We start from the raw sequence: 13,373 nt of genomic DNA on the forward strand, positions 1-13,373 counted from the left end.
CTTTAGGGTTGAATCTCCATTATAATACGGGCTTTCAATACTTTCTTACAAAGGATATATATATAGGAGATAGTATGCTCATTGATATAGGGAATCACATAATTTATTTCCGTAGGATTTTCATAGTAGTATATGAGTCAAAATGTTTGCTTTTTTTAATATAGAAGGGCTGAATTATTATTTTTTATTAACATAATGACACTTAGCCCGCATGGCATGTCAAATTAAATTAAAAATCTTTTATCAAACTTGAAATTTGTGATTGGTAGTAAAATTTTGGTTCCCTGGTTATTACACAATTTAATTTTCATAAAGTTATTTTCTTACGAAATTTTGTTATATCGTTTATAATCACTTTTAATAAAGTGGATAGAAATTTATCGTTTAAATTATTCTAATTAAACACAATATATTGTGTGTGGGTTTCTTTACTTTCCATCTAGCGGCCGGCCGGCCGGCTTGCCTGCGGGCTGGCAGTTGGCTTTTTCAGTTTCGGCCTAATACGGCCACTAGCAAAATGTTCAAAACCTGCTCTCGAAGATTTCTCTCGTGGATCACAATAATATATATCCCCTTGTCGATATAATGACGTGATAACTTTTCTCTTGTATACTAAATTGAATTTGCCAATTGTGGCAATTAAAAATGATAACAACGTTTACCAGACCTATAGGGAAAATGAGTAGTTCTGAATGTGACATGAAATCATCGTATGAAATTAGATTAAGTTATATTTTGATATGTAATTGAGTTTTTTTAAGTTGTATTATTTTCTTCATAATTTTCCAATTCTTATACAATTTTACTAATTAAATGAGTATCATAGTTCATTAATAAAATGTTGGAATATTCTAAGGTGTCGCGTTGATAAATTGCATAGCTCGCATATTTTTTCATAAATAAATATTTGCGATTACAAGCTTTCAGATACATATTTAATATTTTATAAAGATTTATTAGTCAACCGTGATAGATTACTTGTTATTTTTTAATACTATAATTTTTTTATATGGTATAAATAATCTCTTTTCACGCCAAGCATAAGTTGTTATTTTTTTTTTGCTTAATTTAAAATGATAGAGCTATTTTTTTTACAAAATATAAACTTATGAATCAAATTTTATATTTATAATTTTTTGAAATCATGATTTGAAACTTCAAATCATATTTTTCTTTGAAGAATTTGGGATATGAAATAATGATTTCACATTATAATATGGGATATATCCGAATACAAGCTTAACGTCCTGATTAGCCATCCCTTCAATTCCCTCAATTTCCTCCTGTCTAATTTATTTTATTTCAAATGTTTAAACGTCGATACTCAAAATAGCTCGATTTATTACTAATTATTTAAAATTTTATTTTATTGATAAAAATTCGATTCTCTCTTATTATATCCCTATGTAGTAACAAAGTATTTTTATAAACAAACATTTGGTAGCCAAGTTTATGATTATAATGAGTTTAACAGATTATAATTTAAAACAAATAGACTTTATACATCTCATTACAGTAATTCCTTTCTTCATTTTAGTAGTGCAATAATTTTGACGACTAAAAAGGAAAAAGGAATAACGTGAACGACTTTGAAGCTTGATAAATTTACCTACAAGTCAATACAACAATTAATATTAGTGTATGGATCTATTGACCTTTTTTTTGTCTTATCTGAAACCTTTTACAAAATGTCAAAGGTAATTAAATATTAGTAAAATCTCATCTAATCTTAATATCTAATCACCAACTAATCTAAACTCTATAAGTAATAAATTAAGGTTCTATTTTAAACCGAACAAAGAAGACTTTACCGGTCAAAATTTACAAAATATGAGTTCAATAAAAATTAAGAAGTATCATATAAAATGTGTAAAAGGAAGAAAAAAAGCATGGTATTTTGTTAATTCAATAAATAGTCTAATTGAGTTGATTAGAAAATTTGATAGCATTAAGCGATTATCTACACAACAGATTTAATTTAATCTACACAAAGATTTCAAAATTGAAGATCACAAATAGAAAAATGAAAAAGAAATTGGACTTTATCCTTTAGTATCCAAACAAGGGAAAATAACTAAGTAGCACTTAATTCTCAAAAAGTATTTAAAGCATCAAATAAAAATCATACATAACAAATTTACCAAAATAGCACAAAAGACGGCTCAAATAGAATTGAAAATAAAGAAAAGGATTAGGACTTCATTAGTACTAATTCCTAATAGCCAAAAGAGGGAAAATAGTTAAGCTTGTCCTAATTCTCAGGTCCTAATCTATGAACAACAGAAGATAATACGAAATTAATGTGAAAGCTGGTTATTCATTGCGAGGAGTCTAGGGGCAGTTGACTTGGTAAACTCCCAAATCTTGCTATTATTATTCGGAGAGTTGAATATATTTTTATAAATATCTATTAGATTATTAATTAGTATGACTTATAATATTTTTATGAAGCTTTTGAGTATATAAATTTAAATTCACAATAAAAATTAGTTAAATTAACTCAATATCATAGTATTTGCTATATTTTTTAATTATTAGGAACATTTGGAATTCCTTTGAATCTTAATAAGGCAGCGAACATAATAATGGGCTAATTATCCGCTTGGTTTTAAATAGTATTAAAATTTCAATATTCTGTCTTCAAAGGAATTTCATCACTTTTGTATTAGGTCAATAAAAAATTATAAATCGGATATGCAGATTGACAGGCCTGCCTTAACGAAACAAATCTTTAAAATTATTTTCTTGCCTAATAATTTACGCTGATACCAATCGTGCTACTCATCGATAAAAAACAAAAAGTCAATAATGAATCTTTGAACTTTTGGTTTGGGACCATTGTGAAACATCGGAATCAAATTAGCCGTGACAATTGGAGATTATTTGTTTTATCTACACTTAATTATAAGGGTTAACGTTAAACTACTCGTAATTAACTATATAGCCAGCAAAGCACTCATTTTTATCCAATTGTCATCGAAATCAATCCTTTCGAGGCCCAGTTGATAGTTTTAAATGAGAAATACACTTTCAGTTAGTATATATTATTATGAATAGTATAAAAAGAATCTTGATTAAACTTGTCATCCAACAAAAACAGCAAGTTTTTCAATTCATCCAATCCTTGCTTCCAAAGTTCCCAATTTGATCCAAATTCCCAAATTTGAGGATCCATTTTTCTCATCTTTCAGCTGTTTCAATCTGAGACTCTCACAGGCCAAAGCGTTATGGGTTCTTACGGAGATGAAAATGGTTTACCTAATTCACCTCCGAACAATTCAATTTTCAGGTACAATTCGCCACTGGTTCAGGTTTGTTTGATTGGATTAGTATGTTTTTGTTGTCCAGGGATGTTCAATGCGCTCTCTGGAATGGGTGGTGGTGGTCAAGTCGACCACACGGCGTCTAACAACGCCAACACCGCACTCTACACAGCTTTCACTATTTTTGGGATATTGGGTGGTGGAATTTACAACATTTTGGGTCCAAAAAAGACTCTGTTTATTGGGTGTTCAACTTATATATTGTATGCGGGTTCTTTTCTTTACTATAATCACCACAAGCATCAAGCGTTTGTGGTAGTGGCCGGCGGTCTCCTTGGTGTTGGCGCCGGCCTACTCTGGGCTGCCCAGGGAGCTATTATGACATCTTACCCGCCACATGACAGGAAGGGTACTTATATCTCTATATTTTGGAGTATTTTCAACATGGGTGGTGTTATTGGTGGTCTTATACCGTTTGTATCCAACTATAATAGAACTACCGCGGCCTCTGTTAATGATGGTACATATATTGGATTTATGTTCTTCATGGCTATCGGAACGGTTCTTTCATTAGCGATTTTGCATCCTAGTAAGGTCATTAGAAACGATGGTTCTTCGTGTACTAATATTAAGTACTCGAGTGTGTCTGTGGAATTAATTCAAATTCTCAAACTGTTCGGCAACTGGAAGATGTTGTTGATGGTACCAGCCTCGTGGGCTAGTAACTTCTTTTATACTTACCAGTTCAATAATGTGAATGGGGTTTTGTTCAATTTGAGGACAAGGGGTTTGAACAATGTGTTCTATTGGGGTGCACAGATGATTGGTTCGGTGTTCATCGGGTCCATAATGGACTACAGTTTTAAGAGCAGAAAGGCTAGGGGATTGGTTGGTATTATTGTTGTTGGCCTGCTTTCAACAGCAATTTGGGGCGGAGGGTTCGCCAAACAGCTTACATATTCCCATGATGATGTACCTCATCACATAGTGTTACTGGATTTCAAGGATGGTTCTAAATTTGCAGGTCCATTCTTGTTGTATTTTAGTTATGGATTACTCGATGCCATGTTTCAGAGCATGGTCTATTGGGTTATAGGAGCCTTGGCAGATGATTCTGAGGTTCTCAGCAGGTAAATTTTCGATTTCAATTTATGCTTATGAGAAACAGAATAGATTATCAAATATTGGTTAAAATTGGATTTGTTTATATGTATTCACAGGTATACTGGCTTCTATAAAGGAATACAAAGTGCAGGTGGAGCCGTTGCTTGGCAAGTGGATTCACATAATGTCCCATTCATGAACCAGCTTATCGCGAATTGGGGATTAACAACCATTAGTTTTCCATTACTGGTAGCTCTTGTAGTATTAGCTGTGAAGGATGACAACAAAGATGAAGAGGGAGCAACTAAGGAAGTCGCCATTACTTCAAACCGCGACATTAGTACTACAGTGGACTACCCCAATAAGGAATAGATTACAGAATTTATAATTTAGTCATTACTACCATAGTAGAGTTTAAAGAACTGTTCTGTAAATTGTGGACTATCAACCACAGAGAAATTTCTTTGCTAATGTTTATTTAATCGTCTTCGTTCTCCAGTAAATTAGTTATTATTTTTTAATATAACGAGGAAAATGATAAGATTGCTTTCTATCTAGTATCTCCAAATTGTATAGGCTTTAAACTGTTTGTTCAATTTCCGGAATCTAGTAATACATTGGGCGCCTATCTTACAAGATCGACTTACAAACATTATAGTATATGCAGAAACCGATACACATAGGTAAATTCAATATTCTGTTGGCTTATACCAGTTTCTACAAATTTCTTGTGCACTGATGAGGAACACATCGCAATGGGTTGACATGAATCGAGAAAATGATCAATTGAAATTTCTTGAACAAACTGCACTCCTTCGTATCCTTTTCCGCCTTTGATACCTTTCTCTTCTTCCTTCGATCTGCCCTAGGAGCAGGTAGGACCAATTTAGTCCTGTTTAAATGTTCTAATTCAACACTAATCATTTTTTATTATACGATAAAGGCTTTTTTCCATTTACCGACAACTTCAGACATGACTAACTCCCATAGTGGGATTGACATTTGTTAGGTTATTAGCATTTTAATATTAATATTTAACATATTATATTGCTTTATTTTGGAGTTATAAGAATGAGCGTTGATAGACATTTGTGTCTTAAACTATCGATTTAATCATGATATTCATCTTTGACATGGTAGCCATGTAATGCCATTACTTTTGGCTTTGTTGGCTGAATTCATTGTGAAATAAAAACATTCCAATAAACATTGGAATGATAACTTCTACATCATCCATTAGCATTGGTTATCCATCACTTTATTTCATTCTTAATTCCTCCATTACTCTTTGTAACCTATGTAACTCCTATTATAACCTATATAACCTATGGAACTCCTAAGACCATTTTCTTCACTATTTACTACCTCCATTATCTTCCTATTCATTGCTTGGAAGACTTCTTGTAGTATAAATAGTGGTGGTCTTCATTTGGTTTGAGATACACAACACACAAGAGAGAAAACATAGAGTGAAAGAGTTAGTAAAAAAAAAGAGTTCTTATTAGTTGAAGGGAGGTGTTCTTTTTTGTGGAGTTTTGGACTCAACTCTTGTCCAGAGTTTTTGAGTTATACTTTGTGAAGGTTGTTGTATTCTGGAAGGGACAAGTCAAAGAGGACTACTGCTGGACCGGTGAAAACATTTGCTGCAGTGGGCTTGAATCTCCTTAAAGAGAGCGAGATATCCGCGCCTCAGCCTGAACAGATTTTGTTTCTTCATTTCATTTTCAGTTGTAATCTTGTAATTCTTTGTTATCTTGTAAGTTTTTCACTAACAGCACCGTATACAAGGCCCAGGAGCGAATTTACAGCTGTATGGCTGATCGATCATCTTTTTAGTGGCTAGCGCTCTAAAGCTTGAGGAGAATAATTAGGTGGTATAAATCGAAGAACATGCCTACAAAAATTAAAATACATATTATACAATAATCTGATTTTAGTTTCCATATTGTAGGGTGTAATATATAGTTTGATGAAGGGTGTACACTTTGGCAACGTGTGATATAGCCTTGGATTTCTTTTCTGATTGAATATACAAAGTATCACCTCACAAAGGACATATCCAAGGGCATCGCGGTTCATCCGAATCCTATACATCAAAATATCATATTACACACACATATATACATATATATGTATATATATATACATATATATTTCAACTCGAGTAAGGAAAATAGGACAACGTGCAGTTAAATTATCATTTTGTCAGAAAGTGAAAGTTTAAGGGGTGTCAGTGATTACTGAACTTATAAATCCATTGCAGTAAATTGAACTGATAAAAATAAAAAGCAAAGAACAAACATCTTTGGAGAATATCTTATTTATTTTTTAGTAATTTTTTTTTTGTTTCTTTTTCTATACATGAGCCACAACAATTTAAAAAAACTAGCAAAACATTTGAATATGTGACATAACAAAAATTAGATGCAAAAGAAAATTAAGGATTGTGATATATTGTTATTGTTTATTGGGCAACAGCTTTGGGGGTCTCTTCAACCTCCTTTTTCTCTTCTGCTGGCTTTTCCTTCACAGCCTCAACTTTGACTTCCTCAGCCTTCTCCTCCTCCTTTGCCGGCTTCACCTCCTCGGTGACCGCGGCAGCGGTTACTTCCTCAATCTTGGGAGCCTCTGCTGCTGCTTCTGATGGCTCTTCCTTTTTAGTCTCCTCCCCATCCTTCTTCTCCTGAGATAAACCAAAAGTTTCGTAAGGGAACTCAAACATATTACATTCATAATAAAAGTGTACGTCTCAATCCTAAATAAGTTGTAGTAATATATGAATTTGAACCCTAATTGAGCAAGCTTTCAATTATGGACATTAGTTCTTGTGTTAAAAGAAGTAACATAGAGTTTAGCTCTTGAAAACCAACAATTTTCTCGTGGGATAAGGCACAAGTATTCCTAAACTATGATTGAAATCTCAGAGACACGCATTAACTAAACTAAGGTCCTATTACCCTTCTAAACTCATTTTTTGTGTGATTTTATACATCTTTTGACTCATAACCAAAGAGTACTATTGCATTATATCGTTTCAAAATATAATTAGTACACTTTTTTCCTCTAGGACTAGAGTTTAGTGGGTCCATTAATTTCTTTACCCATTATGCTCTTTTCGATTCAATTTCATTCAATACAGTTAAGAAGAGCAAAATAACACATCCTCATTAATGTTCCATTTTATTATATTGTTTCGTGAAAGTGATATGATAATATAAAAATTCATACGTACCTCCGGAGCAGGGGTCTCCTGCTCGGTCTTTTTGGGGGTGGCAACCTCCTCAGCAGGAATAGGGGCGAACTCTTTATCCAAATCCTTAGGTCTGCTCGCACAGGCTCCCATGACTACTGTATGAGATTTAGCGAGCTAAAAGGAGATGGACAAGAAAATTTGATTGAGAAAATTATTAAAGAGAGACTTGTTTTTTATTTATTTTTTAAAATTTTATTATTGAAGTTAAAGAAATGAAGAGGCTTTTATAGAAAAAATTGGAAGGATATCCTAATTTAATGGTGTATCGTAGAAACATGCGCACCCTGTTTGTGGACAATTTTTTGTAAAATAAAAATGATAGTGGGAGGCCTCGATTTTGTATAGTTCGTTACAAATATATGCGTTGAATATCAATTCATTGTAACATGACGGAGAAAGCTGAGATGGTAATAATTAAGTGGCAAATATCGATCTTAGTTATAACAACTTTTCTTGTTTCATCTTAATAATATATGATAAATACGATGTTTTTTTTTTTCGACAAAAAAAATAATAGCCACTTCATTTTCTGTTTGGACATGGACGGTGCCCATATCTTATTGGATATTACTCTAATGTTTTTAAAATAGAACTCCCTCAACTAATTAATTCAGCAAAGATTAAATATGCATACATCATAATAATATCTCCAATAAAACTTAATAAGTGAAATCTAGAGAAGATATAATATATTAATTATACGTAAATTATATCACTATTACATGAATATAAAAAGACTATTTTCAACAGATCCTCAATTTAAATTATAACAAAAATAATGCTAATAATCGAAAACTATCATAATGCTAGTACAAAGAGAATGACAAATACTAAACATGTATGTATACACTAAGAAGGAAAAATAAATTTTTTAAAAATACGACATTTTATGAAATTTTTGAATTTTATCTTCCTATTATACACTCATATACTCCGACCCACTCCATATTACTTATATATATATGACTGTCAAATATTTCTCATTAAAAGTAAAAATTATAATATTTTCAAATTTAGAAACTCATTTTATTTTGGAACGAACTAAATAAATTTTTGACACAAATTAGAATGGAGAAAGTAATTAATGGTGTCATATTAAACAATTCTCAATTGCGGTCATTAAATGAAATCATGCAATCGTGCTCTTGACACAACAAATATTGACGTTTGATGAGAAAAATGCAACACCTTCAAACGCACTCTCCATTTGCCTAGGCTCTTTTGTTCATAAATGTGAAATTAAATTTATATCTAAAGAAGAATGTGATGTAAATATGGAAATGCCTTCTAGACATTGTGGATACCAAGGTTAATATTGGACTGACAAGAGCTATTAGATCGAGAGTAAGTAATTAGGGTTTTATTACTTTGGAATTCAGATTGTGTGGTGAGTGTAAGAACGGTTCCATCAAAATAGATAGTAGCATGTGATTTAAGGATATATATATGTATTGTGGATAAAAAAAAAGTTTGATTCCTCTCATCTCTATTCTCATTTTAAACTTCTCGTCTTCATTTCTAACTTTATCCTTTGTGAAAAAAGTTAAAAAGATAATTTTTTGAATAATATAGATTTCTCTGAAAAATTTCTAGTGTAGAAAACATAGAAAATTATCTTAAAGAAATATTTAGATATTCTAGAGTAATTGCTAAATGATAAATTCGTTAGAATTTTCTTGTATATGTAAGTAAGAAATGTGTAGATATTCTAGAGAGTTAGATATTTATAGTAAGTCATAAAATCGTCTAAATTTTATAATATTTGGAACCATCCCCACAAAAATATAAATAAAAATTGTCTTAGTCATTTATGAGCAATTCAAGAGTGTTCTTCCATAACAAAGATTCCCTTTCTAAATTCTTGCCTTTCTTTTCTAACTTCCTCTTCTTTAATTGAAATTAACATTTCACATTATCTCTTTGTTCTCCTATTAATCAACTTCATATATTGTCCTTCATGGAAATTTCTTTTATGTAGAGTTTAGATTCAAAATATTTCTTAATACATTTTGTGATTTGTTTTATTGCTATATAGTATTGAAATGTACTTTAACTAGACAATTTTGTTTTAATTCATATTCTATCATTATTTTCATGTCATTCTGACATTTTTAAAAGGTTTACTTATTTTTAAAATAGTTATGCTGCAGTTATTTTTAAAACAAAAGGCTATAATTTTGAATCCGTAATCTATATGTGATATAAATATCTAAAAAAGATTTGAAAATCACATGAAAATGTTCATTCAGGGAGCAGTGGCGTAGCCACATATTGGTAAGGGTGTCCAATTGGACATCCTTCGTCGGAAAAAAATATCTTATATATAAGTAAAAATGATAAACGAAATAATTAAATAACATATTTTGGACACCTTTAATATAATAAATTAATATTTTTGAACACTCTTTATTAAATTTCTGGCTCCGCCACTGCAGTGAAGAAGAAAGAGAAAGAAATAAAGAAAAAAGGAAATAAAAAATAAAAAATCTATTTTTAAAGAACTTTTTATGCACCCATTTTGAAGTGAAAAATTACAAAATGTTAAAATTATACAATTGGAGATGTCTAAATTATAAAGGGATAATACATATATTGAATCCTAAATTTGACTTTAAATTTTAATTTTGACCTCCAACTTTCATAATGCACAAACAGACACTTTAACTATCCAACTTTTAAATAAATAAACACATGAGTCCACATGGCAAAATATACGTAAGACACCATGTAGGATGAAAAATGACATGTAGGACATTAGTGTTTATTTATTCAACTTTATACAAGTTAAGTATCTACTTATGCACACCCAAAATTGAAGAGCATAAATGTGATTTGAAGCCAAGTCAAAAAGACATATTCATGTATTATGCCAATTATAAATTATGCCAACTTTCAAATTTTTGCCATAAAAGAATCATATATGGCATAAAATATCCAGCCTGGTCAACCCTGTCAATGGCTACAAATATTTGTCTCATCAAATAAAAAAAATCTAAAGTAGCAAATCTGCCGTTAGAAAATAAACCAAAATAAAAAAAAACAAAAACAAATTAGAATAATATTAGTAACTTTAGGTGGGTAACGTGGGTTAGGTCCACCTTTTTTAATGATTTTTTTTTGACAAAAGGAAACTTTCCTCGGCTATTCTTTAGGTCTGCACAGGATAAAATATATGCTTCTATATAATAACTTACAAATCACATAGGAGAGGTAACTCGCACCTAGGCAAGTCTGGTGCGACGAGCTCTACCCAAAAGACAAATCACCTTTTAAGGATTTTCGTTTGCTTAATTAACATTCAAGGGGTCCTTTGATATAATGTATAAGAATAATGCAAAATATAGTATAATAATGCTTGTATTAATTATGATGAGTTTTTTTTATGTAATGTTTGATTTGGTGTATAAAAATATTGTGTATGTTTTTTGTAGAAAAAATATTTGTTTGCAAAAATATCCTCCAAAAATATAATAAAAAGGATGAAATAGAAGTTTTTAAGTCTTTAATAATGTTAATGCATGCATTACAACCCATTGCATTACTAATGTATAGAAATAGATGGTATTAGTAACATACTTTTCAATACACTTACCAATGCAAGCATTAGTTATGTATAGGCTAGAAAAATGTACCTAACAAGATATTAATAATACATCAAGCTGATACAAACATTATTTTCTCCATCACACTCTACTAAACGATTCCATTCTCAAAATAAACCCAATACTTTGTTTGACTCTTTCTATTTATTTACTAGGTTTCGCTTATATAAAATGTGATCAATAATTTAATGTGTCATCGTCCTGAGATTAATTATAAACCTGGAATATTTTATTATTATATAATTTTACAAATTAAATAAATTGATGAATAAAAGATGACAAATAAAAATGAACCTCAATTTTTGTTTGGTAGGTCAACAGTACAGGTGAGATACAAACCAATAAGTGTGTGTACAATTTCAACCGCTAGAGACTTCGAATTTGACGGAATCATAACAATAAAGGAAAATTTACCTTTCTTTTTCTATTCAAAAGAAAGAAAAAGAAAAAGAGATACTTTACCTTTGATCATCGGAAATCCCCAAAATTTCAATTCTCGGGTTTTCGATTTCTTCAACTAGGTTTTCTGTTAAAAGAGAAAGGCGAGCTTTTCTTCTATATTCTAAGAAAGGCTCGCCGGAAAAAAAATTTAAACAAATATAGTATCCATGGAATTTCTTAGAATTTCTGCTTTTCAATCTATCGTCGTGTTCCTGCTCATCTCTGTCATCTACTTCCCGGTCACCGTCCGTTCAGATGAAATCATCCCGCTTCTTTTGCCTTCCGAACAAGTGAATCAAGACATTTGCCCTACGACGCCGTCTCCATCGGAATCCTGCACTATTAATTGCTTCCGACCCGACCCGGTCTGCGGTGTTAACGGTGTGACGTACTGGTGTGGTTGCCCCGACGCACATTGTGCTGGTGTGCGTGTTGTGAAATCAGGGATCTGTGAGGTGGGAAACGGAGGTTCTGCTCCGGTCACGGGTCAAGCGCTATTGTTGATTCACATTGTTTGGCTTGTGTTACTTGGTTTCGTCGGACTGTTTGGGCTGCTATGATCGATCAGGTTTCGTTGATTGCTTGATTTAGGGTTAGACTTGATAGGATGATTTTTTGTATAACATACCTGTAACTTATGTATGTATGAGGGGAATATACGGCTAGATGATTTCAACTGTGTCCTTGTTTTTCTTTTGTTCGATTAATACAATTTTAGGAGATTTAGATATTTCTCATCCTTGTTTCTTTAATCTTTGAAATCTTCGTCTTAATTGCCTGCATGCACCACCTGTGTCCGCGTTCCAAAGGCACCCCTCTCTTTCAAGAGGATTCGCGGCATGTCAAGCCCTGGTAAGGTTTTGCGCGTTGTATCGAATTAAAATTCTTTTACAGAACCTGAAATGAATGTGTGATGTATATAAGAGTTGATATTGGAATGAAACTGGTCCCAACAGAGAAACAAAGATTCATATAACTTAGCCTGACTGGTATAGGGGAAGGAAGAGGATTCTCAATAGGTGAGAAATTTGATTAGGACATAGATCAGTTAATGTTTGAGGCTAAGATTGTCGTCTACATGTCTTCGAGCTTTACATCTTCTTTTAAGTTCTTATGGCTGATAGGTGTGTTTGGACTTTAATCTTTGAGGGAAGTATGGGATATTGGCTTGCTAGTCTTCAAAAGACCCTTTATGCACCGAGATTTTCTATTGTTTTGGATCTGTTTGATGTGTGTGAACAAATTATAGTCTGATGTTTGGCTAGGGAAATGTCCAAACCAAATACTTTTGTGAGATCTCTGGAAACTGATGAATGTCTCTTTGGCACAAAGTGTTGAACCGAAATTGGAGGTATTTTTGCTGTTTCGTTTGCCATTACTTTCACATGTCTGTTGTTCATGATTTACTCTGCCCTTGATGCCATTTTCGTTCTGTCTCTAATTGGGCAGACTTACTGTTACTTGTAGCGATAGTTGGCAACAAAGAACAAAGTGACCATTTCCTAACCCCCTAGGCTACTCCTTATTCTACTCCTCCCCTAGGTTTATCCCCTTCCTCAACCTCCAACAACCCCCCTTAGCCCTTACCATAACAGCGTTTAGAATAACCCTTTATTTATCTCCAACTTTCCCTTTGTCCTTATAGCAACTCTTTTGATGATCCCTTATGTCAGCCTTCCTTCTGGCCTTGTACCATCTCCTTCCTCTCCA

General features: G+C 32.2%; 3 protein-coding genes across 3 annotated transcripts; 2 read left to right on the forward strand and 1 right to left on the reverse strand.

The window, feature by feature from the left end:
• Positions 1–3,179: 3,179 nt before the first annotated feature.
• LOC107012716 (UNC93-like protein 1) lies at positions 3,180–4,870 on the forward strand. Its single transcript, XM_015212628.2, has 2 exons — positions 3,180–4,393; positions 4,484–4,870. The coding sequence occupies exons 1-2, from the start codon at positions 3,228–3,230 to the stop codon at positions 4,737–4,739; spliced, it is 1,422 nt and encodes a 473-aa protein (XP_015068114.1). The 5' UTR covers positions 3,180–3,227; the 3' UTR covers positions 4,740–4,870.
• A 1,832-nt stretch (positions 4,871–6,702) lies between these two features.
• LOC107013794 (ATP-dependent molecular chaperone HSP82-like) lies at positions 6,703–7,815 on the reverse strand. The gene is made up of 2 exons (XM_015213672.2): positions 7,600–7,815; positions 6,703–7,050 (listed from the first exon to the last, which is right to left on the reverse strand). Exons 1-2 carry the CDS (start codon positions 7,708–7,710, stop codon positions 6,832–6,834), a joined length of 330 nt encoding a protein of 109 aa, XP_015069158.1. The 5' UTR covers positions 7,711–7,815; the 3' UTR covers positions 6,703–6,831.
• A 3,802-nt stretch (positions 7,816–11,617) lies between these two features.
• Positions 11,618–12,393, forward strand: LOC107012812. Its single transcript, XM_015212739.2, has one exon. It carries the CDS (start codon positions 11,831–11,833, stop codon positions 12,221–12,223), a length of 393 nt encoding a protein of 130 aa, XP_015068225.1. The 5' UTR covers positions 11,618–11,830; the 3' UTR covers positions 12,224–12,393.
• Positions 12,394–13,373: the final 980 nt, after the last annotated feature.

The sequence above is a fragment of the Solanum pennellii genome, chromosome 3 (genome assembly GCF_001406875.1).
Source record: "Solanum pennellii chromosome 3, SPENNV200".
Taxonomy (NCBI): domain Eukaryota; kingdom Viridiplantae; phylum Streptophyta; class Magnoliopsida; order Solanales; family Solanaceae; genus Solanum; species Solanum pennellii.